We start from the raw sequence: 27,136 nt of genomic DNA, 5'->3' as shown, positions 1-27,136 counted from the left end.
AAATCAAAACCACAATGAGGTATCACTTCACATTGGTCATAATGGCCATCATCAAAAAGTCTACAAATAATAAATGCTGGAGAGGGTGTGGAGAAAAGGGAACCCTCCTACACTGTTGGTGGGAATGTAAATTGGTACAACCATTATGGAGAACAGTATAGAGGTTCCTTAAAAAACTAAAAATAAAGCTACCATATGATCCAGCAATCCCACTCCTGAGCACATATCCAGAAAAGACAAAAAACTCTAATTCAAGATGATACATGCACCTCAATGTCCACAGCAGCACTATTTACAATAGCCAAGACATGGAAGCAACCTAAGTATCCACCAACAGATGAATGGATAAAGAAGATGTGGTGTATATTATACAATGGAATACTCTCAGCCATAAAAAAGAATGAAATTTTGCCATTTGAAACATCATGAATAGATCTGGAGGGTATTATGCTTAGTGAAATAAGTCAGACAGAGAAAGACAAATACTGTATATTATCATTTATATATGGAACCTAAAAAAATAAAACAAATGTATATAACAAAAGAGAAACAGACTCACAGGTATAAGGAACAAACTAGCCATTACCAGTAGGGAGAGGGATGGGGTAGTGGCAAGATAACAGTAGGCGATTAAGAGATACATACTATGTATAAAATAAACAATGCATGAACAATACAAGGATATACTGTACAGCACAGAAAATACAGCCAACATTCTATAATAACTTTAAATGGAGTATAATCTACAAAAATAGTGAATAACTACACTGTACACCTGTAACTAATGTAATATTGTAAATCAAGTCTACTTTAATTAAAAAAAGCAAAAAAAATTAGAAGAAACATTTAAAATGAAAAATCTGAAACAAAATGGCAAAATGGTAACATTTACTGAATCTGAGTAGTTCCTGTATGTTAAATTATTCTCTGTAGTTTTATGCATGTTTGAAATTCAAAAATTCCTGCCTTATCTGTAATAATTACCCTGTATCCCCCATCTTCCACAACATCACATGAAGCTGCATTGTCATTCGTGTGCCACACTGTCTCTTTGATGCTGCAGCCATACATAAATACATTCTTCTTTCGGGAGTGGCCATGATAATCACAATAAACCTTGAAAAGATAATATATTTTAAAAATAAAATCCTTCAAATTCATATATTGCCAAGTAAAGGTAGCTAATATGAAGCCAATAAACAGTTCGGTGTTCCTTTGTCCTTTTATTGTAACTGTGCCACCATTTAACAAGTAGAATCAATAAAAGTAATAATACATATCTACTTCTGGAAAGGATCTATGATTAATCCTAGAATGGCTAAATCCTTTGCAGGTAGGTCCTGCATCAAGCCACGAGTTCCACTCTTTGTTTTGTATCTACTATTCATCACTTAAAAAATAATAAATTCAATTATAGGTCAATCTACAGCTGCACGCATCACTGCCCCAACGGTTGTTAAAATATTTACCTAATTTAAGAGAACATAAAAAATGCTTTCATGAAAAACATTTTAAAAGGAGTATGGTTTCCCTTTAATTTTTAAGAGCATCATTTAAAAAATAGAAAATGGACAGATTTGCATGCCAATTTTGCCCCTCTGCAAAGTGTTCTATCTTTCCCAAAGGAAGATTAACTCATTTAAAGATTAAAATAATGGAAACATTCTAAACAAAAGCTGCTGAAAACAGAAGAAATACACATACACAGTTCAGGAGAGCATCCCACCATGCCTATATTACCTTTCCTATGTGTATAATCGAGACTTACCTGCCTTAGAATTAGCTAAAGAGCTCAGAAATAATTTTCTACTAGTTTGAGAATTTGGAAGATATCTATTGTACTTTTACCTTGATATTGTTCAAACAGTGAAGTTAAATAGCTAAAACTTACAGCCAGGAGTTACCACTATTCATAAACAAAACAGAAAAGTAAAGGGCTCATGAGAATTATAAAAATTAAATCTAATGAAATAAGAATATGGATACATTGTATTAATTTGACAACATAATTAATACACAAGTGATAGATAACAAAGATGTTTTAAAGAAACTGCTTCTGAAATTAACACCCAGCTTTTATAACCAGAAAATAATCTACAAAATACTAACTTATAACAAAATCACCTCTTTGACTATACAAACAAATATTGCCACTTACCAGTGGTAAACGCTTCACTGCAGCCAAATATTGCAGCAGACCCTTGGCATGATAAATTGTAGGATGTAAATCTGGATTTGGACTTTGCCACTGTCTATTCAAATCCTCTCCACTTAAAGAACAGCGGTGACTACACATATGTAAACACAATGACAAACATTGGTACCAATAAACTCTTACACACACTTGATTTAATTTTATGATTCTATTCCACCAAATATTTCAAACATGTATAAACGGTGTGCTCACCAGAATGCATATTATAGTCAGTAAGTAAACATTTATTTAGCATTTGCTATGTGCAAGATCTTGTGTTACATGCATTTAACTGTGGTAAGCTTGCAGTTTTATAAGTCAAAATTTTCAAGCTATAGGAAAAGTTCTCCATTTATGGTCATATTTTCCATTCTGACTACATAATAATCATTTCTTATGCTAACATTCTGTATTTTGATTGTATCAGTTATTATTAAAAGTGCTATCTGGGCCCTCCTTCTAAGAAAGATAAGTATTGTATATGAAAAGCACACATTCTTGCAAAAATTCAAATACATTTTCATTAATCATAGGTATTAAGTATTAAAGCCACTGAGCAAAAATTTAAGCAAATGGTCAGAAGGTGATAACAGAAATATAAACAGAATTCTAACTGGTCAATATGTTTCTGAATTAAAATTAGACATAAAATCTCATTTTAGTTCCATAATCATACTACCTAAAAAGAAATTATTCTATTTTTTTAATTCAATAATTTCCTAAATATGAGAAATATTCATGGTTCTTTTATTGAATAAATAAATATGGTGTCCTCGACTTTGGAGATGCTCATGACAGTTAGACTAACTCCCCCCTTTCAGAAGCATTAAAGAGACCTTGGTCTAATTGACACAATAAATGAACTGTACCAACTATAAGCCACCTCCACTTAAAAAGTAACGTTCCAGTATTTCCACTCTAAAGAATTCCTACTCATATCAAGAAGAGGTTAGCAAACGGAGCCAATATTCCATATTAGTGGAAAGAGATCCCAGAAGATTCTAAATCTTAAAACAACCTAAGATCATGCCATGTCAAATAAAAAGGACTATAAGACGATGTGCTAAAATCTTTTTCATATCCCAATACTGTGATTTTTCTAAAACAATTCAAGCAGACATACATTTTATAAAATCATATTCTCATGAATAGATACAGAATTTCTCAAAATATCATAGTACTAATAATATACAAATTATATTTTCACTTAAAAATTTATCAGATTAATTCTTCACTAAATTTTTTTTGTTCTAGAAAAATCACTAGATTTGTTTTTGAAATTAATGTGGATGCTATTATTTCAACAAGTTTATACAGGACAGCCACAACAATCTATAATATTTCTATAACTATTGCTTAACTTACTTTCCATTGATGACACCATCTGGATTTAACATAGGGACAATTTTAAAAATATAGGACTCTCGTAAGCTCTGAGCAGTAGGGTTATTACTCATGAGATACTCCAATGTTCCTTTCATTACCCAACTTGCATTAGTCTCTCCAGGATGCACCCGAGCAGATAAGAAAACGTAAGGGCGATTTCCTAAAGTTGACATAAAACCTCAAATTAAAATGAATGTCTACTAAAAGTCTGTATGATGTTTGACTTTGGGGCTCTGGAAATACTTCTACTCAATTGTGAATACTGATGTAAAGTCAAAGTATAATTCACTGCGCACCTATTATATACAAGCACTATACTAGGCTCGCTAGAGAAAACAGATATAAAACCCATATAAGTCATGTCTTATATGAACATAACACATTAAATAGTATTTGAGTCATTTATTTCACAATGATTAATCTAACACATAAAATTAATTTTTTAATATTATCTTGGTTTCATAAAGAACAAGTATCTAGGGAAAATAGATGAAATATAAATTTATTTTTCATAAAGTCATGGAAAAAAGAAGGAACATATAATCTTATTCCTGTTTTATAGTCACTATGATAAGCACAGAACAGTAGGTATATCTGCTCAGAGATTTACAAAGAAAAATATTTTTCACTATACATTTAGATATACAGGGCTACAAAATAACCATTCAGTTCATCTGCTCATATTTTCATGAATAGCAAGCTCTTTCTCTTTCCCGAAAATATTTTACCTTCTTAACAAAATTAGAACAGTTTTCTTATATGTATATATATTTTTTTTACCATAGCTGTACATTTGAGGCAATTTAAAAACATAAATGGCAGGGGAAAACAAGTAGCTATTCAGTACTAGCATCAAAATACTTGATAGGTTTATGGTAGTTTTATTTATAAATAAAATTAATTGTAAAGTCTTAAACTGATGGTATAATTTGTTATACTATACTTTGGGTATGACTTCTAAGAATAAGAACTACAGAATATTAGTATCAAGAGACCTCAGAGGTCATCTCAGGCAGCTCCCTCATATGAGGAAACTGAGGCCCAGAAGTGGGCCCAAGCTAGGCAGTAACAGGACCCAGACTAGAACCCAAGACTTCTGATGCTTATTCCTAGTACTAATGCCCTTACAAAATAGTCATGAAGCAAAGAAAAATAAGTAAGAATGATTGGTATTGTGAGTGAAGAAGACAAACTTACTGAATTGACAGATATGTTCATAATAATTAGACTCTGGCATTGCTGTTATAGTCACCAAGGGACAGCTGTTTCCAGACAGGGTTTCACATAACACATCTTTTCGAAAATAGATTTGCTGAGGATTGTGTGCTGATTCCAATTTTTGAAGATGCATCTTAATAAAAATTTAAAAGCAAAGTATATAATCATTTAAAAACTCCCTATGATAAACAGAAATAAATGCATCCAGATCTTGAACATAACTAAAAGTGAATCAGATTCCTAATCCCTTCTCCAGGGATTAGGGTCCAGATGCAGTTAAATATCAGTATTTGGGAACTTGAGAAAGGGGATAGATACAGTTTGGATACCCTTAATAGTGTGATATAACCAGTGGGGTCAGCAGCAGCAGCCTGTAAATAAGCACATTAGTATTTCTGTAGCAAAGCATATGAAGAGTCACGCTAAGTAGAATCAATATTCTAAATAAGCTCACATCAATTCAGGCCAGGCTTTGCTGCCAAATGGGTTATGAAAATGCTTTTGGTTTTCAAAGGCTTCTGAATGTTGAAATTTTGTGACTATAGATCTGTTAACGGCAACCTAAAATATGGAGAATGAATATTATGCAGCACAAGTTTTTTAACAATCTTTCCTGATTTCAAGATTAATAAAGGCTCATCGTAAAATGTCTGGAAGACACAGAAAGTACAAGAAAAAAATTTAAACACCCATAATTGCATCACCTAGATTACTACTAACAAATGCCAATATATATAAACAAAACTGTAATTACATGTAAGACTTTTTATAATCTGATTTTATCATTTAATAATTTATACATTCACATTAAGATATTCATAATTATAAATATTATGCCATATCATTAAACATGTTGAATATATGTCTTTTGAAAACACAAATTTTAATGGTTTTAGTATATGGTCACACCAAAAATAAATTGTTCAATCCCTTATTTTAAAGATACTTAGTTGGTTTCCAAACTTTTGCCTATGTTCATTCACATAATCATGATTTACCATGTGGTCACTATTTCTGGGCTAGAAACTGTGCCAGGCATTGGGGATATAACAATGAATAAATGGTCCCTACCCTAGAAAAAATATACAGTGCTATGAGAGCTTGAAATAAAGGGAAGGGAGCCTTGCAGAGTCTGGGCAGGGAGGAAAGGTCTTCTAAAAAAAAATTACATTTAAAGTGAGATCCAAAGGATGAGTGAAATGGATAGAAAGTGCACTGTAAGCAGAAGGAAAGCATACAGGAAGACCGTGAAATAAGAAAAAAGAAGGACATTTCAAAGAACTGAAGAAGATTCATTATAGCTAGACCAGAAAGAAAAGGGTAAGAAATCGAGAATTTAACACAGAAGAAAGGGCCTGGTAGACCAGTCCTTCCCAAAGCATAGTATTTGGTAATTAAGGTAACTAAGTGATATGTGGATAACCTTTAAAAAAATTTTAATAGGTATGTATTTTACTGTGAATTAGAAAAAACGTTTAGCACATTAAACCTGTAATTCCACATATATTAATTTAGGATGAGGATAATCTTTAAAGAGTGAATTACTTTAAAGTCTATTTAAAAATAAATATTAAGTAAGTAACAGTCCAAACAGTATGAATAAATGGCCAAAACTGTGCAAAATAGTGGAGAAATGACTGAATGAGCTATGGTAAGAATTTTAGACTTCATACAAATGGCAAGAGAAATCATTAAGGAATTTTAAGGAGCAGATTTATATGATTAGATTTGCCATCAAAGAGCCCTCTTGCTACAGTGTGATAAAACAGTGATGAAGAGGAAAGGGGATACAAGTGAATTTTGGGACACCAGTTAGAAAGAGATCAGCAAAAGTCCAGGTGAGAAACAATGGTAATGCATGGAAAAGGTCGTGGTAGTGGGACTGGAAGAAAGTAGGGGCATTTAAAATATATTAAAAAGGTAACATCAGTAAAGGACAGTAACAAATACCATGTAAATAACAACACTATATTTCTGATGCTATGTTATTCAGCACAGAAAGATATCAGTTTATACCTTTACTGTAGGTTGGAACCTTACTAAAATAAAGTGAGCCTCATTTAATGTTCTCGGCCTTGACATTTCTTCTGCTCTATGGACTATGTTTTTCTCTCATTTTCTCCTCTCTCATAATTTGGAATCTTGTTTCTAATCGTAGTGTTCCAATTCCTTTCTGGGTAAATTGATCATACGAAGCTTCAAGATCCTTGATCATTAGGACAGACATTCTGTTCTGAGTATAAATCTGCCACGGTAATTACTTGAATTTTTTGTTTTACAATGCAAATAATCAAAAAATCTCAAAAGAACCCACAAAACAACTCTTATACCCCATATTCTAAGCAATCTGGATCTAGGACTCCATATGAAGACTCCATATGACTCCATTAGAAGAAATGAATTCACAACAGAAAAACTTAAATTGCATATACGTTTTCTACTGTTACATTTTCTGTGAGATTCAATGCTTTTCTTTAAACAAGTAGAAATCTCACCTAGTTAAAATTTATAAATTGTGATTTGTAGATTTCTACCCAAAGTGGAAAGTAAAAATCATGTCATATTTCTATAGTATTTCTATTAAATAAAAATTAAGACTATATTCCCATTTTACTTTAATGATTTCAACAAATATTGTTATTATTTTCTAAAGTCATCAACCCTGAATCTTTTTCTTATCTTATTTAGATATTTAATTAAAGCAATTTTTCTTCAATTATCTGACACATACACATACAACACAATAATGGTCACAGTACAACTTAATGAGTTCTCACCTGTAAAGTTGAATACGTATATGGATAGTGATAAGCAAAATAGCACACATCATCTTTATGTGGAAAAATGACAGTGAATGTAATTGTATAGTAGGATTTTCCCTTTTGCCCACCTGCAGCAATTGAACTTCTTGAGAAGTGATTTCTGCAACAGAAATGCATTGTTTATTTCATCCACATAAAAATTCTGATTTTTCTTGCTATTTTAGTAAACAGAATTTCAGAAAAAAAAAAAGAAAAACCATGGCTTGTAAAAAAGTTTAACTTAAATACTCTTAAAAATTAGACTTGGGGGACTTCCCTGGTGGGCTAGTGGTACAGAATCTGCCGTACAATGCAGGGGACACAGGTTTGATCCCTGGTCACGGAACTAAGATCCCACGTGCCGTGGGGCAACTAAGCCTGCACGTCATAACTACTGATCTCGCGTGCCTCAACTAGAGAGCCTGAGTACCGCAAACTACAGAGCCCACGCACTCTGGAGCCTGCTTACCACAACTAGAAAGAAGCCTGCGTGCCACAATGAAAGATCCCACATGCTGCAACTAAGACCTGATGCAGCCAAAAATACATTAAATTAAATAAATAAATAAATAATAAATAAATCTCTACAAAAAATCAGTATGTTGTTTAAAACAAAAATTAGACTTGGTACTAAAAAAGCAGTTAATTGCTATCAGCCAACATCATGACTTTCCACTTCTGGATTTACTAATTAAATAGAGCTACTACTCTATACATCAATAGAAGTTTTAGACCCCCATTCTTTGATAGCCATACACATTACTGGATCCAGGCAGTGATCACCAATGGCTGCTACAACCATTGGATGAAAGGCTGACGGATCAGACGACAATACCTGAATTCACTGATCAATTTTAAAATTACAAAAGAATAAATAACCAGAGATGATATGTTTCCTAATATGATGCAACAGGAATTCCCTGCACCATCTATGAAGTACTCTTGTCAAAAATGAAACCTGAAACTGATAAAGCTTCTACATCTAACTATGAGTTTATAGGAGATTGGTGAGATAGAAGAATTCATTAACACCACAGGGATGCAATCAGCAAAATCCAAAATATGGAAAATCCTGCATGACAAATGATCTAATTTCTTCAATAAATAAAGGAGAAAGTTAAAAATAGAGAAGAAGGAAGCCTATAAATTAAGAGACTTAAAGGACATACGTGTGATCCCTTGGTTGGTATGATTTAAACAAACCAACTATAAAGTAACATTTATGAGACAAGTAAGTCCAAACATTGACTGGATATTTTATCTTATTAAGGAATTTTCTTAGGTGTGACAACGGCCTTGTGGTTAGATTGTCTTAAATATGTATCTCAAAAAGACAAAGACCTTTGAAGCATTTATGGATAAAATATATCTGGAAAAAAATAAGGATAAAATATGTCTTAAAAAATTCAGTGTGGAGGTAGGGGTGAAAGTATAGTTAAAATGAAACCATGTGTTGATAATTGTTGAAACTCAGTGATGAATACATGGGGCCTCATTATTCTATTATCCACTTTTGTAAATGTTTGGAGATTTCCATAATAAAAAGTTTTTTAAACTACATATTACTTTCCAGACATTAAGTATCATTGAGATATGATGACCTAAAGATGCTTTGGTCTATCAACTTCATTTCTAAAATTCCAAATCACCTTGTATTATTTAAGCCATGAACTGAAGAAAAGCCAGGGCCTACAGATTACTTATTCATGCACACAGACATTCGAGGTAGATCACAACCTTAGAACTACCCTGGGATCAGACCTTCTAATATAATCTTATAAAAATCAAGCTTGCTATTAATGAAAATAAAAGAACACTGACGTAAAAGAATGATACAGTCTTCATTAACTTAGCCACTACATCTTGAATAGATACTCAATGACAAGGTGCTAAGAGTTGAGGAAAAGGCAAAATAAGGCCCGGAAGTAGATCCTGCCAACTCTTTTACTCCAAAAGCTTAACATCTAATTGTGGAGGTATTTATGTCACCACATTACAGCTACATGGCATTTTATAGGTTATATTCACTCACATATTCGTGGAAAGTAGTTTTATTCTCATTTTACAGATGAGACAAACAAGTATCAAAGGACAGTGCAAAAATAGTAGTTTTTAATCCCCACTATCAGGATTTCAGGCTTGAGGAAAGCAACTAGAACAGTGCTTGTTACATAGAAAGTGGTTAATAAATATCTGTTGAATTGGCCTGAATTCCAATTCCAAATCTGGAAGTAGCCAAAAGAAAAAATAAAAACTAAACAAACAAAAATCCTTGCCATCACCCCTTACATAAAAAAGAAAAACCACCTGAGATGCTATGACGATTCACTTTACAGTGTGAAAAAGAAAAGCATTCATTGATTGATGATTTCTATTGTGCAAAAGAAAAGCATGAAAGAAATACTTTTTGAAAAACATTGTTTCACCCTTTAACAATTTAAATCACTCTGCCAAAATCTAACCAAGCACTTCCCAGATAATCACTGCTCCACTCCAACTTATGAGAAAGAGATAAATGATAAAGTATATTTATATTAGGCTACCATTAAAAGAAATATGAAATTCATTCAGGTGAAGAAGAATTACATATAACCTTATGCTTCTTTCCCTCATTTATTTACTATTTATTTTGCTAATAAAATGGGGGAAACCCTACTGAGATTAATTCCAAGGAATGATTTCTTTCTTAGAAAGCAATAGCACTTACGATCTAGGTTTTTCCAAAATCCTATCAAAACCATTAAAAACAGTTTAATTTTAAAATTCTTCTTCTTCTAACAGATCAAACTAAAAGAAAAGGAACATTAGTGTTAGTTAAGCACAATATAAAATATAAAAAGTCAAAATCCACTAAACAGAAATGCCAGGATTAAAATTAATAACAGAGAAAAACAGGGATGTCAAGTGCATTCAATAGAGGATAGAAGTTATCTTGAAATGTATTACATGCAGAAACAGTAAAAATGGGAAGCAAGGCATATGATAATCCTAGATTACTTAGTCATGAATTGAAGAATAATCCAATTATTCCACTGAAGCAATAAATGATTTCTAGCACTTATTTTAACTTGATAAACAGATCACCTATTTGAAGTCAAAGTTGAATTGTGAAAGCAGAAGTAATGTAATTGTGGAATACATCTCCAAGTAAAATATTTTTGAAGTTAAAATGAGGTAAACATTTGTGTGCAGAAGAGAAAAGAATTACACTTAATATCACCAGAATAATAAAAAAAAAAACACTGTAAATTATTTCCTAGAGTTTCTAATTTCAGTCTTACTCAATGAAGTTTCCAGAGTTTTAAAGCTAAAAAAGTTGAGAACACATCTAAGTGGGGGAGGCAAGATTTGGACCTAAGTCTGTTGTCTGTCTACAAAACACGTTTTATTTCCACTAAATATACCCCCACATGGATCTCAAGTTTTTAAAAACTCTGTTGGAAGTAATTCTAAACCATATCACCAAATTCAAAGAACACAATAACTTTTTATCTTTGAACTTGAATAAGACGAATTAATATTTCCTTCTGTAAACTGATGTCCTATTATTGTCAGAATACTTACTTATAGTAACAAATGTCAGTCCCCACACGAATCCACCATGGTCTAGCATTTAACGCTTCCTGAACGGAATACATGAGTGGTTGCATACCTTTGACAGAGAGAAAAAAAAAAGAAAATTCTTTTCAGAATGTTTGAGTTAAAAATTAATCTTGCCATTGTAGAAAGCACCAAACATTCAGGAAAGCTAAAAGAAAATACATTTTGGGTTTTCAGTATGCATTTAAAAAATCTGAGATCTTTCTTTAAAATCTCCTAAATCAATCAATGATATGTTTTATTTCTAGTTTTAACTAAAATGGAGTTTCAACTTCAATGAGTGAAAAGTCATTAAACATTTTTCTATTATCTTTTCTATATTAGATCAATTATATACATTATAATTATAATGTATAATTATATATAATATATAAAAATTATATATATGTAATATATATTACACTAAAAATTATACATATATTCCTTATAACAAGTGAAAGAGACAAAAATATATATTAAATTAAGTATGATCGCCCCTCTAACTCTCCATAGAGTCCCATCTACACCAAGGTAAGGAAAACAATGCCACTAAAATGGCATGACTGTTTTCTTCCTCAGCCTTCTCCATACAAATAGGTGTTTATAGCATGGAGAAGGAGAGAGGGGATGAGGAGGAAGAGGGACTGTTAACAAAAACAGAATTAAATATATAGTATATTTTCTTAGGTAGTTTTAGAAATATACTTTCCACATGCACTTTAAAGTCATTTTAAAGGTTTCTAGGTTTCTAACAGGAATTAATGAAATTCATAAGTTAATTTTGGAAAGGTTGACAATTTTTATTGAGATCTCGTTCAACTTTCATTTCTTTATTTTCTTGATACAGAACCATTATGTTAAACTTATCTCTGAGTATTTTTATTAGTCTTTAATAGTCTCTTGGGTTTTCTAGGCATGCAAATCATATCATTTGTAACTTAAAATATTTTATCTCCTTTTTTAGTATTTATAACAGTTACTTTATTTTTTACTTTTATTATATTTAGAGAAATGAAACAACCTCAAAAATGATTCTGAATATAGTGGTAAGAACAAAACTCTGTCTTCATAATTTTAATCAAAATACTTTGCCATTCAATGCTATTATTTGCCTCTTGTTTTTTTAACAAATCAACTTTATCTTATTTAAATAATAGAAAGAGCTAACACTGAATAATTTCTATGTGCCAAATACAGCTCTAAGCATTTTTACATACATTAAGTCATTAAATCCTCACAACAACCCTCTGTGGTAGGTGCTATGATTATTCCTGTAACTGGAGCAGTTTCTCCCATAATTCTTATTACATTGAAGTCTTTTTAATTATTTCATCAAATGCCTTTTCAGCATGCAGTAACAGAATCACATGGCTTTTCTCCTTTAGTCTCTTGATGCAATAAATTGATAGATTTCCTATTGTGAACTATCCTTGCATTCCAAGAAAATGCTATTCTTTTACTGTTGTATGATTAAATTAGCTAAATCTCATTTAGAATTTCTATATGTAAACATTGGTCTTTAAAAAAAAACTACCTTTACCAAGCATTGGTATAATATTATAACTAGCTTCAGAAAAACATAATAAAAAGCTGTCCATCACTTATTAGAATAAAAGTAAAATCTATTTTTTTAGAAGTAAATATAATTTAGCTGGAATATCAGCCTGATATGGTGACAAATAAATACATTTTTTATTTCCTTTTCAACAGTTATAGTCTGTTCAGAATCTTTACTTTTTTCAACCAATTTCAGTATTTCTATGTTTTGTTCTATTTCTCATTATTTTTGGCATTTAAAAAAATTCTCTTCTCTATCCTTTTGGTTTTATTTTTTGTTTTTCTAATATCTTGAGTACTTATTTTTTGAGTACTTAAAAACTGAGTACTTGAGCAATAACTTATTTCCAGTCTTTTTTTATTTTAAATAATACAGTTATTAAAAACATTCAATTTTCCTCCAAATACCAGTTTAGCTATGTCCCATAAGTCTATAAAGTGTTCTCCTTTGCTATACTTTCTAGATCAGAGCCATCCAATTAAACTTTCTGCCAGAATGGAAATGTTCAATATCTGCACTGTCCAATGTGGCAGCCACTAGCCATGTGTGGCTATTAAGCACAGGAAATAAGCCTAGTGCCACTAAAGAACTGAATTTTAAATTCTCACAATAACTGTCTTCTAATCAGGTTGTAATTCTCGGAGATTTTGCTCTGCCTATGTGAGTGCCATGTGGTTATGGCTATTGTATTGTATAAGAGGTTAGTGTTCTGTATAGCAAATGAAACCATCAACAAAATGAAACAGCAACCTAACAAATGGGAGAAAATATTTGCAAATCATATATCTGATAAAGGGTTAATATCCAAAATATATGAAGAACTCATACAACTCAATAGCAAAAAAACACACAATCTAATTGAAAAGTGGACAGAGGATCTGAATGGACATTTTCCAAAGAAGATATACAGATGGCCAACACGTACATGAAAAGGTACTCAACATCACTAATCATCAGGAAAATGCAAATCAAAACCACCATGAGATATCACCTCATACCTGCTAGAATGGCTATTATCAAAAAGACAGGAATAGACTTCCGGGTAAGATGGCGGAAGAGTAAGACGCGGAGATCACCTTCCTCCCCACAGATACACCAGAAATACAGCTACACGTGGAACAACTCCTACAGAACACCTACTGAACGCTGGCAGAAGACCCCAGACCTCCCAAAAGGCAAGAAACTCCCCACATACCTGGGTAGGGCAAAGCAGAGAGATTCCCGCACAGAGGAGCGGTGCCGAGCGGCACTCACCAGCCCGAGAGGCTTGTCTGCTCCCCCGCCGGGGCGGGCGGCGCTGGAGCTGAGGCTCGGGCTTCCGTCAGAGCGCAGGGAGAGGACTGCAGCTGGCGGCGAGAACTCAGTCTGAAGGGGGCTAATGTGCCACAGCTAGCCGGGAGGGAGACCGGGAAAACTCTGGAGCTGCCGAAGAGGCAGGAGACTTTTTCTTCCCTCTTGGTTTCCTGGTGCGCGAGGAGAGGGGATTAAGAGCGCCGCGTAAAGGAGCTCCAGAGACGGGCGCGAGTCGCGGCTGAAAGCGCGGAGCCCAGAGACGGGCGTGGGACGCTGGGGCTGCTGCTACCGCCGCCAAGAAGCCTGTGTGCGAGCGCAGGTCACTGTCCACACCGCCCTTCCGGGAGCCTGTGCAGCCTGCCACTGCCAGGGTCCCGGGATCCAGGGGCGGCTTCCCTGGGAGAACGCACGGCGCGCCTCGGGCTGGTGCAACGTCACGCCGACCTCTGCCGCTGCAGGCTCGCCCCGCACTCCGTGCCCCTCCCTTCCGCCCGGCCTGAGTGAGCCAGAGTCCCCGAAGAGGCTGCTCCTTTAACCCTGTCCTGTCTGAGCGAAGAGCAGACGCCCTCCGGCGACCTACACGCAGAGGCGGGGCCAAATCCAAAGCTGAGACCCAGGAGCTGTGAGAACAAAGAAGAGAAAGGGAAACCTCTCCCAGCAGCCTCAGAAGCAGCGGATTAAAGCTCCACAATCAACTTCATGTACCCTGCATCTGTGGAATACATGAATAGACAACAAATCATCCTAAGTTGAGGAGCCAGGAGTCAGTGCTGTGCCTCTGAGGTGGGAGAGCCAACTTCAGGACACTGGTCCACAAGAGACCTCCCAGCTCCACATAATATCAAACGGCGAAAATCTTCCAGAGATCTCCATCTCAACACCAGCACCCAGCTTCACTCAACGACCAGCAAGCTACAGTGCTGGACACCCTATGCCAAACAACTAGCAAGACAGGAACACAACGCCACCCATTAGCAGAGAGGCTGCCTCAAATCATAAAAAGTCCGCAAACACCCCAAAACACACCACCAGACGTGGACCTGCCCACCAGAAAGAAAAGATCCAGCCTCATCCACCAGAACACAGGCAGTAGTCCCCTCCACCAAGAAGCCTACACAACCCACTAAACCAACCTTAGCCACTGGGGACAGACACCAAAAACAACGGGAACTACGAACCTGCAGCCTGCAAAAAGGAGACCCCAAACACAGTAACATAAGCAAAATGAGAAGACAGAAAAACACACAGCAGGAGAAGGAGCAAGATAAAAACCCACCAGACCTAACAAATGAAGAGGTAATAGGCAGTCTATCTGAAAAAGAATTCAGAATAATGATGGTAAAGATGATCCAAAATCTTGGAAATAGAATAGACAAAATGCAAGAAACAGTTAACAAGGACCTAGAAGAACTAAAGACGAATCAAGCATCGATTAAAAACACAATAAATGAAATAAAAATTACTCTAGATGGGATCAATAGCAGAATAACTGAGGCAGAAGAACGGATAAGTGAGGTGGAAGATAAAATAGTGGAAATAACTGCTGCACAGCAAAATAAAGAAAAAAGAATGAAAAGAACAGAGGACAGTCTCAGAGACCTCTGGGACAACATTAAACGCACCAACATTCGAATTATAGGGGTTCCAGAAGAAGAAGAGAAAAAGAAAGGGACTGAGAAAATATTTGAAGAGATTATAGTTGAAAACTTCCCTAATATGGGAAAGGAAATAGTTAATCAAGTCCAGGAGGCACAGAGAGTCCCATACAGAATAAATCCAAGGAGAAATACACCAAGACACATATTAATCAAACTGTCAAAAATTAAACACAAAGAAATCATATTAAAAGCAGCAAGGCAAAAACAACAAATAACACACAAGGGAATCCCCATCAGGATAACAGCTGATCTCTCAGCAGAAACTCTACAAGCCAGAAGGGAGTGGCAGGACATACTTAAAGTGATGAAGGAGAAAAACCTGCAACCAAGATTACTCTACCCAGCAAGGATCTCATTCAGATTTGATGGAGAAATTAAAACCTTTACAGACAAGCAAAAGCTGAGAGAGTTCAGCACCACCAAACCAGCTTTACAACAAATGCTAAAGGAGCTTCTCTAGGCAAGAAACACAACAGAAGGAAAAGAACTACAATAACGAACCCAAAACAATTAAGAAAATGGGAATAGGAACATACATATCAATAATTACCTTAAATGTAAATGGACTAAATGCTCCCACCAAAAGACACAGACTGGCTGAATGGATACAAAAACAAGACCCATATATATGCTGTCTACAAGAGACCCACTTCAGACCTAGAGACACATACAGACTGAAAGTAAGGGGATGGAAAAAGATATTCCATGCAAATGGAAACCAAAAGAAAGCTGGAGTAGCAATTCTCATATCAGACAAAATAGACTTTAAAATAAAGACTACTAGAAGAGACAAAGAAGGACACTACATAATGATCAAGGGATCAATCCAAGAAGAAGATATAACAATTGTAAATATTTATGCACCAAACATAGGAGCACCTCAATACATAAGGGAAATATTAACAGCCATAAAAGGAGAAATCGACAGTAACACAATCATAGTAGGGGACTTTAACACCCCACTTTCACCAATGGACAGGTCATCCAAAATGAAAATAAATAAGGAAACACAAGCTTTAAATGATACATTAAACAAGATGGACTTAATTGATATTTATAGGACATTCCATCCAAAAACAACAGAATACACATTTTTCTCAAGTGCTCATGGAACATTCTCCAGGATAGATCATATCTTGGGTCACAAATCAAGCCTTGGTAAATTTAAGAAAATTGAAATTGTATCAAGTATCTTTTCTGACCACAATGCTATGAGACTAGATATCAATTACAGGAAAAGAGCTGTAAAACATACAAACACATGGAGGCTAAACAATACACTACTTAATAACGAAGTGATCACTGAAGAAATCAAAGAGGAAATTAAAAAATACCTAGAAACAAATGACAATGGAGACACGACGACCCAAAACCTATGGGATGCAGCAAAAGCAGTTCTAAGAGGGAAGTTTATGGCAATACAATCCCACCTTAAGAAACAGGAAATATCTCGAATAAACAACCTAACCTTGCACCTAAAGCAATTAGAGAAAGAAGAACAAAAACATCCCAAAGTTAGCAGAAGGAAAGAAATCATAAAAATCAGATCAGAAATAAATGAAAAAGAAATGAAGGAAACGATAGCAAAGATCAATAAAACTAAAAGCTGGTTCTTTGAGAAGATAAACAAAATTGATAAACCATTAGCCAGACTCATCAAGAAAAAAAGGGAGAAGACTCAAATCAATAGAATTAGAAATGAAAAAGGAGAAGTAACAACTGACACTGCAGAAATACAAAAGATCATGAGAGATTACTATAAGCAACTCTATGCCAATAAAATGGACAACCTGGAAGAAATGGACAAATTCTTAGAAATGCACAACCTGCCAAGACTGAATCAGGAAGAAATAGAAAATATGAACAGACCAATCACAAGCACTGAAATTGAAACTGTGATAAAAAATCTTCCATCAAACAAAAGCCCAGGACCAGATGGCTTCACAGGCCAATTCTATCAAATATTTAGAGAATAGCTAACACCTATCCTTCTGAAACTCTTCCAAAATATAGCAGAGGGAGGAACACTCCCAAACTCATTCTACGAGGCCACCATCACCTTGATACCAAAACCAGACAAGGATGTCACAAAGAAAGAAAACTACAGGCCAATATCACTGATGAACATAGATGCAAAAATCCTCAACAAAATACTAGCAAACAGAATCCAACAGCACATTAAAAGGATCATACACCATGATCAAGTGGGGTTTATTCCAGGAATGCAAGGATTCTTCAATATACGCAAATCAATCAATGTGATACACCATATTAACAAACTGAAGGAGAAAAACCATATGATCATCTCAATAGATGCAGAGAAAGCTTTTGACAAAATTCAACATCCATTTATGATAAAAACCCTGCAGAAAGTAGGCATAGAGGGAACTTTCCTCAACATAATAAAGGCCATATATGACAAACCCACAGCCAGCATCGTCCTCAATGGTGAAAAACTGAAACCATTTCCACTAAGATCAGGAACAAGACAAGGTTGCCCACTCTCACCACTCTTATTCAACATAGTTTTGGAAGTTTTAGCCACAGCAATCAGAGAAGAAAAGGAAATAAAAGGAATCCAAATCGGAAAAGAAGAAGTAAAGCTGTCACTGTTTGCAGATGACATGATACTATACATAGAGAATCCTAAAGATGCTACCAGAAAACTACTAGAGCTAATCAATGAATTTGGTAAAGTTGCAGGATACAAAATTAATGCACAGAAATCTCTGGCATTCCTATATACTAATGATGAAAAATCTGAAAGTGAAATCAAGGAAACACTCCCATTTACCATTGCAACAAAAAGAATAAAATATCTAGGAATAAACCTACCTAAGGAGACAAAAGACCTGTATGCAGAAAATTATAAGACACTGATGAAAGAAATTAAAGATGATACAAATAGATGGAGAGATGTACCATGTTCTTGGATTGGAAGAATCAACATTGTGAAAATGACTCTACTACCCAAAGCAATCTACAGATTCAATGCAATACCTATCAAACTACCAATGGCATTTTTCACAGAACTAGAACAAAAAATTTCACAATTTGTATGGAAACACAAAAGACCCCGAATAGCCAAAGCAATCTTGAGAACGAAAAACGGAGCTGGAGGAATCAGGCTCCCTGACTTCAGACTATACTACAAAGCTACAGTAATCAAGACAGTATGGTACTGGCACAAAAACAGAAATATAGATCAATGGAACAGGACAGAAAGCCCAGAGATAAACCCACGGACATATGGTCACCTTATCTTTGATAAAGGAGGCAGGAATGTACAGTGGAGAAAGGACAGTCTCTTCAATAAGTGGTGCTGGGAAAACTGGACAGGGACATGTAAAAGTATGAGATTAGATCACTCCCTAACACCATACACAAAAATTAGCTCAAAATGGATTAAAGACCTAAATGTAAGGCCAGACACTATCAAACTCCTAGAGGAAAACATAGGCAGAACACTCTATGACATAAATCACAGCAAGATTCTTTTTGACCCACCTCCTAGAGAAATGGAAATAAAGACAAAAATAAACACATGGGACCTAATGAAACTTAAAAGCTTTTGCACAGCAAAGGAAACCATAAACAAGACCAAAAGACAACCCTCAGAATGGGAGAAAATATTTGCAAATGAAGCAACTGACAAAGGATTAATCTCCAAAATTTATAAGCAGCTCATGCAGCTCAATAGCAAAAAAACAAACAACCCAATCCAAAAATGGGCAGAAGACCTAAATAGACATTTCTCCACAGAAGATATACAGACAGCCAACAAACACATGAAAGGATGCTCAACATCTTTACTCATTAGAGAAATGCAAATCAAAACTACAATGAGATATCATCTCACACCAGTCAGAATGGCCATCATCAAAAAATCTAGAGACAATAAATGCTGGAGAGGGTGTGGAAAAAAGGGAACACTCTTGCACTGCTGGTGGGAATGTGAATTGGTACAGCCACTATGGAGAACGGTATGGAGGTTCCTTAAAAAACTACAAATAGAACTACCATATGACCCAGCAATCCCACTACTGGGCATATACCCTGAGAAAACCATAATTCAAAAAGAGACATGTACCAAAATGTTCATAGCAGCCCTATTTACAATAGCCCGGAGATGGAAACAACCTAAGTGTCCATCATCGGATGAATGGATAAAGAAGATGTGGCACATATATACAATGGAATATTACTCAGCCATAAAAAGAAATGAAATTGAGCTATTTGTAATGAGGTGGATGGACCTAGAGTCTGTCATACAGAGTGAAGTAAGTCAGAAAGAGAAAGACAAATACTGTATGCTGACACATATATATGGAATTTAAGAAAAAAATGTCATCAAGAACATAGGGGGGCAGGCCGGAGGAAGATGGCGGAAGAGTAAGACGCGGAGATCACCTTCCTCCCCACAGATACATCAGAAATTCATCTACACGTGGAACAACTCCTACAGAACACCTACTGAACGCCGACAGAAGACCTCAGACCCCCTAAAAGGCAAGAAACTCCCCACATACCTGGGTAGGGCAAAAGAAAAAAAGAATAAACAGAGACAATAGGATAGGGACGGGACCTGCACCAGTGGGAGGGAGCCGTGAAGGAGGGAAGGTTTCTACACACTGCAAGCCCCTTCGCGGGCGGAGACTGCAGGTGGCGGAGGGGGAAAGCTTCGGAGTAGCGGAGGAGAGCACAGCAACAGGGGTGTGGAGGGCAAAGCGGAGAGATTCCGGCACAGAGGATCGGTGCCCTCAGGCACACACCAGCCCGACAGGCTTGTCTGCTCGGCCGCCGTGGCGGGCGGGGCTGGGAGCTGAGGCTTGGGTATCGGCTTTCAGTCGGAGCGCAGGGAGAGGACTGGGGCTGGCGGCAGGAAGAGAGCCTGAAGGGGTTAGTGCACCACGGCTAGCCCGGAGGGAGTCCGGGGAAAGGGTCTGGAGTTGCTGAAGAGGCAAGAGACTTTTTTCACTTTCACTTTCGTTTCCTGGTGCGCGAGGAGAGGGCATTAAAAGGGCTGCTTAGGGAAGCGCCGGAGACAGGCGCGAGCCGCGGGTAAGGCGTGGACCTCGGAGACGGGCGTGGGCCGCCGCCGCCGCCCGACGCGGCCCGCCGCCGCCGCCGCCGCCGCCGCGGCCCGCCGCCGCCGCCGCCCCCGCGGCCCGCCACCGCCGCCACCGCCGCCGCGGCCCGCCGCCGCCGCCGCCCCCGCGGCCCGCCACCGCCGCCGCCTGCCGCCGCCCGCCGCCGCCGCCGCCGAGGCCCGCTGCCGCCGCCGCCCCCCGCCGCCCGCCACCGCCGCCGCCCCCCGCCGCCCGCCACCGCCGCCGCCTGCCGCCGCCCGCCGCCGCCGCCGCAGCCGCGGGGCCTGTGTGCGAGCGCGGGTCACTGTCCGCCCCGCCTTCCGGGGGACCTGTGCACCCCGCCACTGCCGGGGTCCCGAGACCCGGGGACGGCTTTCCCGGGAAAGCGCACAGAGCGCCACGGGCTGCTGCAACGTCACGCCGGCCTCTGCCGCCGCAGGCCCGCCCCACACTGCGCGCCCCTCCCTCCCCTCTGCATGAGTGAGCCAGAGCCCCCGAATCAGCGGCTCCTTTAAACCCGTCCTGTCTGAGCGAAGAACGGACGCCCTCCGACGACCTACGCACAGAGGCGGGGCCAGGTCCAAGGCTGAGACCCGGGAGCTGTGAGAGCAGAGTCAGGGAAATCTCTCTGTGCAGCCTCGGAGGCAGCGGATTAAAGCTCCACGGTCCATTTGATGTGCCCTGCGTCTATGGAGTGCATGAATGGACAGCGAATCATCCCAAATTGAGGAAGTGGACTTTGAGGACAAGATTTAAGACTTTCCCCCCTTTTCCTCTTTTTACAACGAATTATTCCAAAGTAAGGAGGTGGACTTAGAGAGCAAGATTTCAGACTTCTTGCCCTTTTCCTCTTTTTACAACGAATTATCCCAAATTGAGGAGGTGGGCTTGGAGAGCAAGATTTTTGATTTTTCCCCCTGCTCTCTTTTTGTGAATGTGTATGTGTAATCTTCTGTGTAAGATTCTCTCTGTATAGCTTTGCTTCCACCATATGTCCCAGGGTTCTATCGGTCCGTTTTTTTTTTTTTTTTCAATAATTACTTTCTAATTTTAATAACGCTACTATATTTCATACTTTATTCTATTTTACTTTACCTGCTCTTTCTTTTTTTCCTACCTTCCCTTCCTCCCTCCCTCCCTCCGCTCTTCCTTTCCTTCTTTCTTTTTCTTTCCTCCCTCCCTCCCACCCTTCTTCTTTCCACTTTCTTTTTCTTTCCTTCCTCCCTCCCTCCCTCCTGTCTTTCTTTCTTTCTTCCCTTCCTCCCTCCCTCCCTCCCTTCTTCCATTCACTCTTCCTTTTGCTTTCATTGCCCCCTCCCTCCCTCCTTTCTTTCCTTCTTTCTTTCCATCCTTCCTCACTCCCTCCCTCCTTTCTTTCTTTCTTCCTTCCTTCCTTCCTTTCTTCCCTTCTTCCTTTCTTTCCCTCTCTCTTTCTCTCTTCTACTAATTCTTTCTTTCTGCTTTTTCTCCCTGTTATTCTGAGCTGGGTGGATGAAAGGCTCTTGGTGCTGCAGCCAGGAGCCAGTGCTGTGCCTCTGAAGTGGGAGAGCCAACTTCAGGACACGGGTCCACAAGAGACCTCCCAGCTCCACATAATATCAAGCAGCGAAAATCTCCCAGAGATCTCCATCCCAACACCAGCACCCAGCTTCAGTCAACGACCAGCAAGCTACAGTGCTGGTCACCCTATGCCAAGCAACTAGCAAGGCAGGAACACAACCCCACCCATTAGCAGAGAAGCTACCTAAAAACATAATAAGGCCATAGGCACCCCAAAACACACCACCAGACGTGGACCTGTCCACCAGAAAGACAAGATCGAGCCTCAACCACCAGAACACAGGCATTAGTCCCCCCCACCAGGAAGTCTATACAACCTACTGAAACAACCTTAGCCACTGGGGTCAGACACGAAAAACAACGGGAACTACGAATCTGCAGCCTGCAAAAAGGAGACCCCAAACACAGTAACATAAGCAAAATGAGAAGACAGAAAAACACACAGCAGGTGAAGGAGCAAGATAAAAACCTACGAGACCTAACAAATGAAGAGGTAATAGGCAGTCTACCTGAAAAAGAATTCAGAATAATGATGGTAAAGATGATCCAAAATCTTGGAAATAGAATAGACAAAATGCAAGAAACAGTTAACAAGGACCTAGAAGAACTAAAGATGAATCAAGCATCGATTAAAAACACAATACATGAAATAAAAAATACTCTAGATGGGATCAATAGCAGAATAACTGAGGCAGAAGAACGGATAAGTGAGGTGGAAGATAAAATAGTGGAAATAACTGATGCAGAGCAAAATAAAGAAAAAAGATTGAAAAGAACAGAGGACAGTCTCAGAGACCTCTGGGACAACATTAAACGCACCAACATTCGAATTATAGGGGTTCCAGAAGAAGAAGAGAAAAAGAAAGGGACTGAGAAAATATTTGAAGAGATTATAGTTGAAAACTTCCCCAATATGGGAAAGGAAATAGTTAATCAAGTCCAGGAGGCACAGAGAGTCCCATACAGAATAAATCCAAGGAGAAATACACCAAGACACATATTAATCAAACTGTCAAAAATTAAACACAAAGAAATCATATTAAAAGCAGCAAGGGAAAAACAACAAATAACACACAAGGGAATCCCCATCAGGTTAACAGCTGATCTCTCAGCAGAAACTCTACAAGCCAGAAGGGAGTGGCAGGACATAATTAAAGTGATGAAGGAGAGAAACCTGCAGCCAAGATTACTCTACCCAGCAAGGATCTCATTCAGATTTGATGGAGAAATTAAAACCTTTACAGACAAGCAAAAGCTGAGAGAGTTCAGCACCACCAAACCAGCTTTACAACAAATGCTAAAGGAACTTCTCTAGGCAAGAAACACAACAGAAGGAATATACCTACAATAACGAACCCAAAGCAATTAAGGAAATGGGAATAGGAACATACATATCAATAATTACCTTAAATGTAAATGGACTAAATGCTCCCACCAAAAGACACAGACTGGCTGAATGGATACAAAAACAAGACCCATATATATGCTGTCTACAAGAGACCCACTTCAGACCTAAAGACACATACAGATTGAAAGTAAGGGGATGGAAAAAGATATTCCATGCAAATGGAAATCAAAAGAAAGCTGGAGTAGCAATTCTTATATCAGACAAAATAGACTTTAAAATAAAGACTATTAGAAGAGACAAGGAAGGACACTACATAATGATCAAGGGATCGATCCAAGAAGAAGATATAACAATTGTAAATATTTATGCACCCAACATAGGAGCACCTCAATACATAAGGCAAATACTAACAGCCATAAAAGGGGAAATCGACAGTAACACAATCATAGTAGGGGACTTTAACACCCCACTTTCACCAATGGACAGATCGTCCAAAATGAAAATAAATAAGGAAACACAAGCTTTAAATGATACATTAAACAAGATGGACTTAGTTGATATTTATAGGACATTTCATCCAAAAACAACAGAATACACATTTTTCTCAAGTGCTCATGGAACATTCTCCAGGATAGATCATATCTTGGGTCACAAATCAAGCCTTGGTAAATTTAAGAAAATTGAAATTGTATCAAGTATCTTTTCCGACCACAATGCTATGAGACTAGACATCAATTACAGGAAAAGATCTGTAAAAAATACAAACACATGGAGGCTAAACAATACACTACTCAATAACGAAGTGATCACTGAAGAAATCAGAGAGGAAATTAAAAAATACCTAGAAACAAATGACAATGGAGACACGACAACCCAAAACCTATGGGATGCAGCAAAAGCAGTTCTAAGGGGGAAGTTTATAGCAATACAATCCCACCTTAAGAAACAGGAAACATTTCGAGTAAACAACCTGACCCTGCACCTAAAGCAATTAGAGAAAGAAGAACAAAAAACCCCCAAAGCTAGCAGAAGGAAAGAAATCATAAAGATCAGATCAGAAATAAATGAAAAAGAAATGAAGGAAACGATAGCAAAGATCAACCAAACTAAAAGCTGGTTCTTTGAGAAGATAAACAAAATTGACAAACCATTAGCCAGACTCATCAAGAAAAGAAGGGAGAAGACTCAAATCAATAGAATTAGAAATGAAAAAGGAGAAGTAACAACTGACACTGCAGAAATACAAAAGATCATGAGAGATTACTACAAGCAACTCTATGCCAATAAAATGGACAACCTGGAAGAAATGGACAAATTCTTAGAAATGCACAACCTGCCAAGACTGACTCAGGAAGAAATAGAAAATATGAATAGACCAATCACAAGCACTGAAATTGAAACTGTGATTAAAAATCTTCCATCAAACAAAAGCCCAGGACCAGATGGCTTCACAGGCGAATTCTATCAAACATTTAGAGAAGAGATAACACCCATCCTTCTCAAACTCTTCCAAACAATTTCAGAGGAAGGAACACTCCCAAACTCATTCTACGAGGCCACCATCACCTTGATACCAAAACCAGGCAAGGATGTCACAAAGAAAGAAAACTACAGGCCAATATCACTGATGAACATAGATGCAAAAATCCTCAACAAAATACTAGCAAACAGAATCCAACAGCACATTAAAAGGATCATACACCATGATCAAGTGGGGTTTATCCCAGGAATGCAAGGATTCTTCAATATACGCAAATCAATCAATGTGATACACCATATTAACAAGTTGAAGGAGAAAAACCATATGATCATCTCAATAGATGCAGAGAAAGCTTTCGACAAAATTCAACACCCATTTATGATAAAAACCCTGCAGAAAGTAGGCATAGAGGGAACTTTCCTCAACATAATAAAGGCCATATATGACAAACCCACAGCCAACATTGTCCTCAATGGTGAAAAACTGAAACCATTTCCACTAAGATCAGGAACAAGACAAGGTTGCCCACTCTCACCACTCTTATTCAACCTAGTTTTGGAAGTTTTAGCCACAGCAATCAGAGAAGAAAAGGAAATAAAAGGAATCCAAATCGGAAAAGAAGAAGTAAAGCTGTCATTGTTTGCAGATGACATGATACTATACATAGAGAATCCTAAAGATGCTACCGAAAAACTACTAGAGCTAATCAATGAATTTGGTAAAGTAGCAGGTTACAAAATTAATGTACAGAAATCTCTGGCATTCCTGTACACTAATGATGAAAAATCTGAAAATGAAATCAAGAAAACACTCCCATTTACCATTGCAACAAAAAGAATAAAATATCTAGGAATAAACCTACCTAAGGAGACAAAAGACCTGTATGCAGAAAATTATAAGACACTGATGAAAGAAATTAAAGATGATACAAACAGATGGAGAGATATACCATGCTCCTGGATTGGAAGAATCAATATTGTGAAAATGACTCTACTACCCAAAGCAATCTACAGATTCAATGCAATCCCTATCAAACTACCACTGGCATTTTTCACAGAACTAGAACAAAAAATTTCAAAATTTGTTTGGAAAAACAAAAGACCCCGAATAGCCAAAGCAATCTTGAGAACGAAAAAAGGAGCTGGAGGAATCAGGCTCCCTGACTTCAGACTATACTACAAAGCTACAGTAATTAAGACAGTGTGGTACTGGCATAAAAACAGAAAGATAGATCAGTGGATCAGGATAGAAAGCCCAGAGATAAACCCACACACATATGGCCAACTTATCTTTGATAAAGGAGGCAGGAATGTACAGTGGAGAAAGGACAGCCTCTTCAATAAGTGGTGCTGGGAAAACTGGACAGGGACATGTAAAAGTATGAGATTAGATCATTCCCTAACACCATACACAAAAATAAGCTCAAAATGGATTAAAGACTTAAATGTAAGGCCAGAAACTATCAAACTCTTAGAGGAAAACATAGGTAGAACACTCTATGACATAAATCACAGCAAGATCCTTTTGGACCCACCTCCTAGAGAAATGGAAATAAAAACAAAGATAAACAAATGGGACCTAATGAAACTGAAAAGCTTTTGCACAGCAAAGGAAACCATAAACAAGACCAAAAGACAACCCTCAGAATGGGAGAAAATATTTGCAAATGAAGCAACTGACAAAGGATTAATCTCCAAAATTTATAAACAGCTCATGCAGCTCAATAGCAAAAAAACAAACAACCCAATCCAAAAATGGGCAGAAGACTTAAATAGGCATTTCTCCAAAGAAGATATACAGACTGCCAACAAACACATGAAAGAATGCTCAACATCATTAATCATTAGAGAAATGCAAATCAAAACTACAATGAGATATCAACTCACACCAGTCAGAATGGCCATCATCAAGAAATCTAGAAACAATAAATGCTGGAGAGGGTGTGGAGAAAAGGGAACACTCTTGCACTGC

The 27,136-nt window shown here is 37.3% G+C and overlaps 1 protein-coding gene across 6 annotated transcripts in view; it reads right to left on the bottom strand.

The window, feature by feature from the left end:
• AGTPBP1 (ATP/GTP binding carboxypeptidase 1) overlaps nt 1-27,136 on the bottom strand; it is a 186,626-nt gene that overhangs the window by 31,977 nt on the left and 127,513 nt on the right. For all 6 annotated transcript variants that reach the window (XM_060101661.1, XM_060101663.1, XM_060101662.1 and 3 more), the window contains 6 exons: nt 11,164-11,251; nt 7,576-7,720; nt 4,778-4,931; nt 3,560-3,740; nt 2,159-2,288; nt 985-1,116 (listed from right to left, as the gene is read on the bottom strand). In XM_060101661.1, the coding sequence (XP_059957644.1) occupies nt 985-1,116; nt 2,159-2,288; nt 3,560-3,740; nt 4,778-4,931; nt 7,576-7,720; nt 11,164-11,251 (830 nt within the window). The remainder of the gene's footprint in view (nt 1-984; nt 1,117-2,158; nt 2,289-3,559; nt 3,741-4,777; nt 4,932-7,575; nt 7,721-11,163; nt 11,252-27,136) is intronic.

Source organism: Mesoplodon densirostris, chromosome 6 (assembly GCF_025265405.1).
Source record: "Mesoplodon densirostris isolate mMesDen1 chromosome 6, mMesDen1 primary haplotype, whole genome shotgun sequence".
Lineage (NCBI taxonomy): Eukaryota > Metazoa > Chordata > Mammalia > Artiodactyla > Ziphiidae > Mesoplodon > Mesoplodon densirostris.
This window is presented reverse-complemented; position numbering and strand designations above follow the sequence as displayed.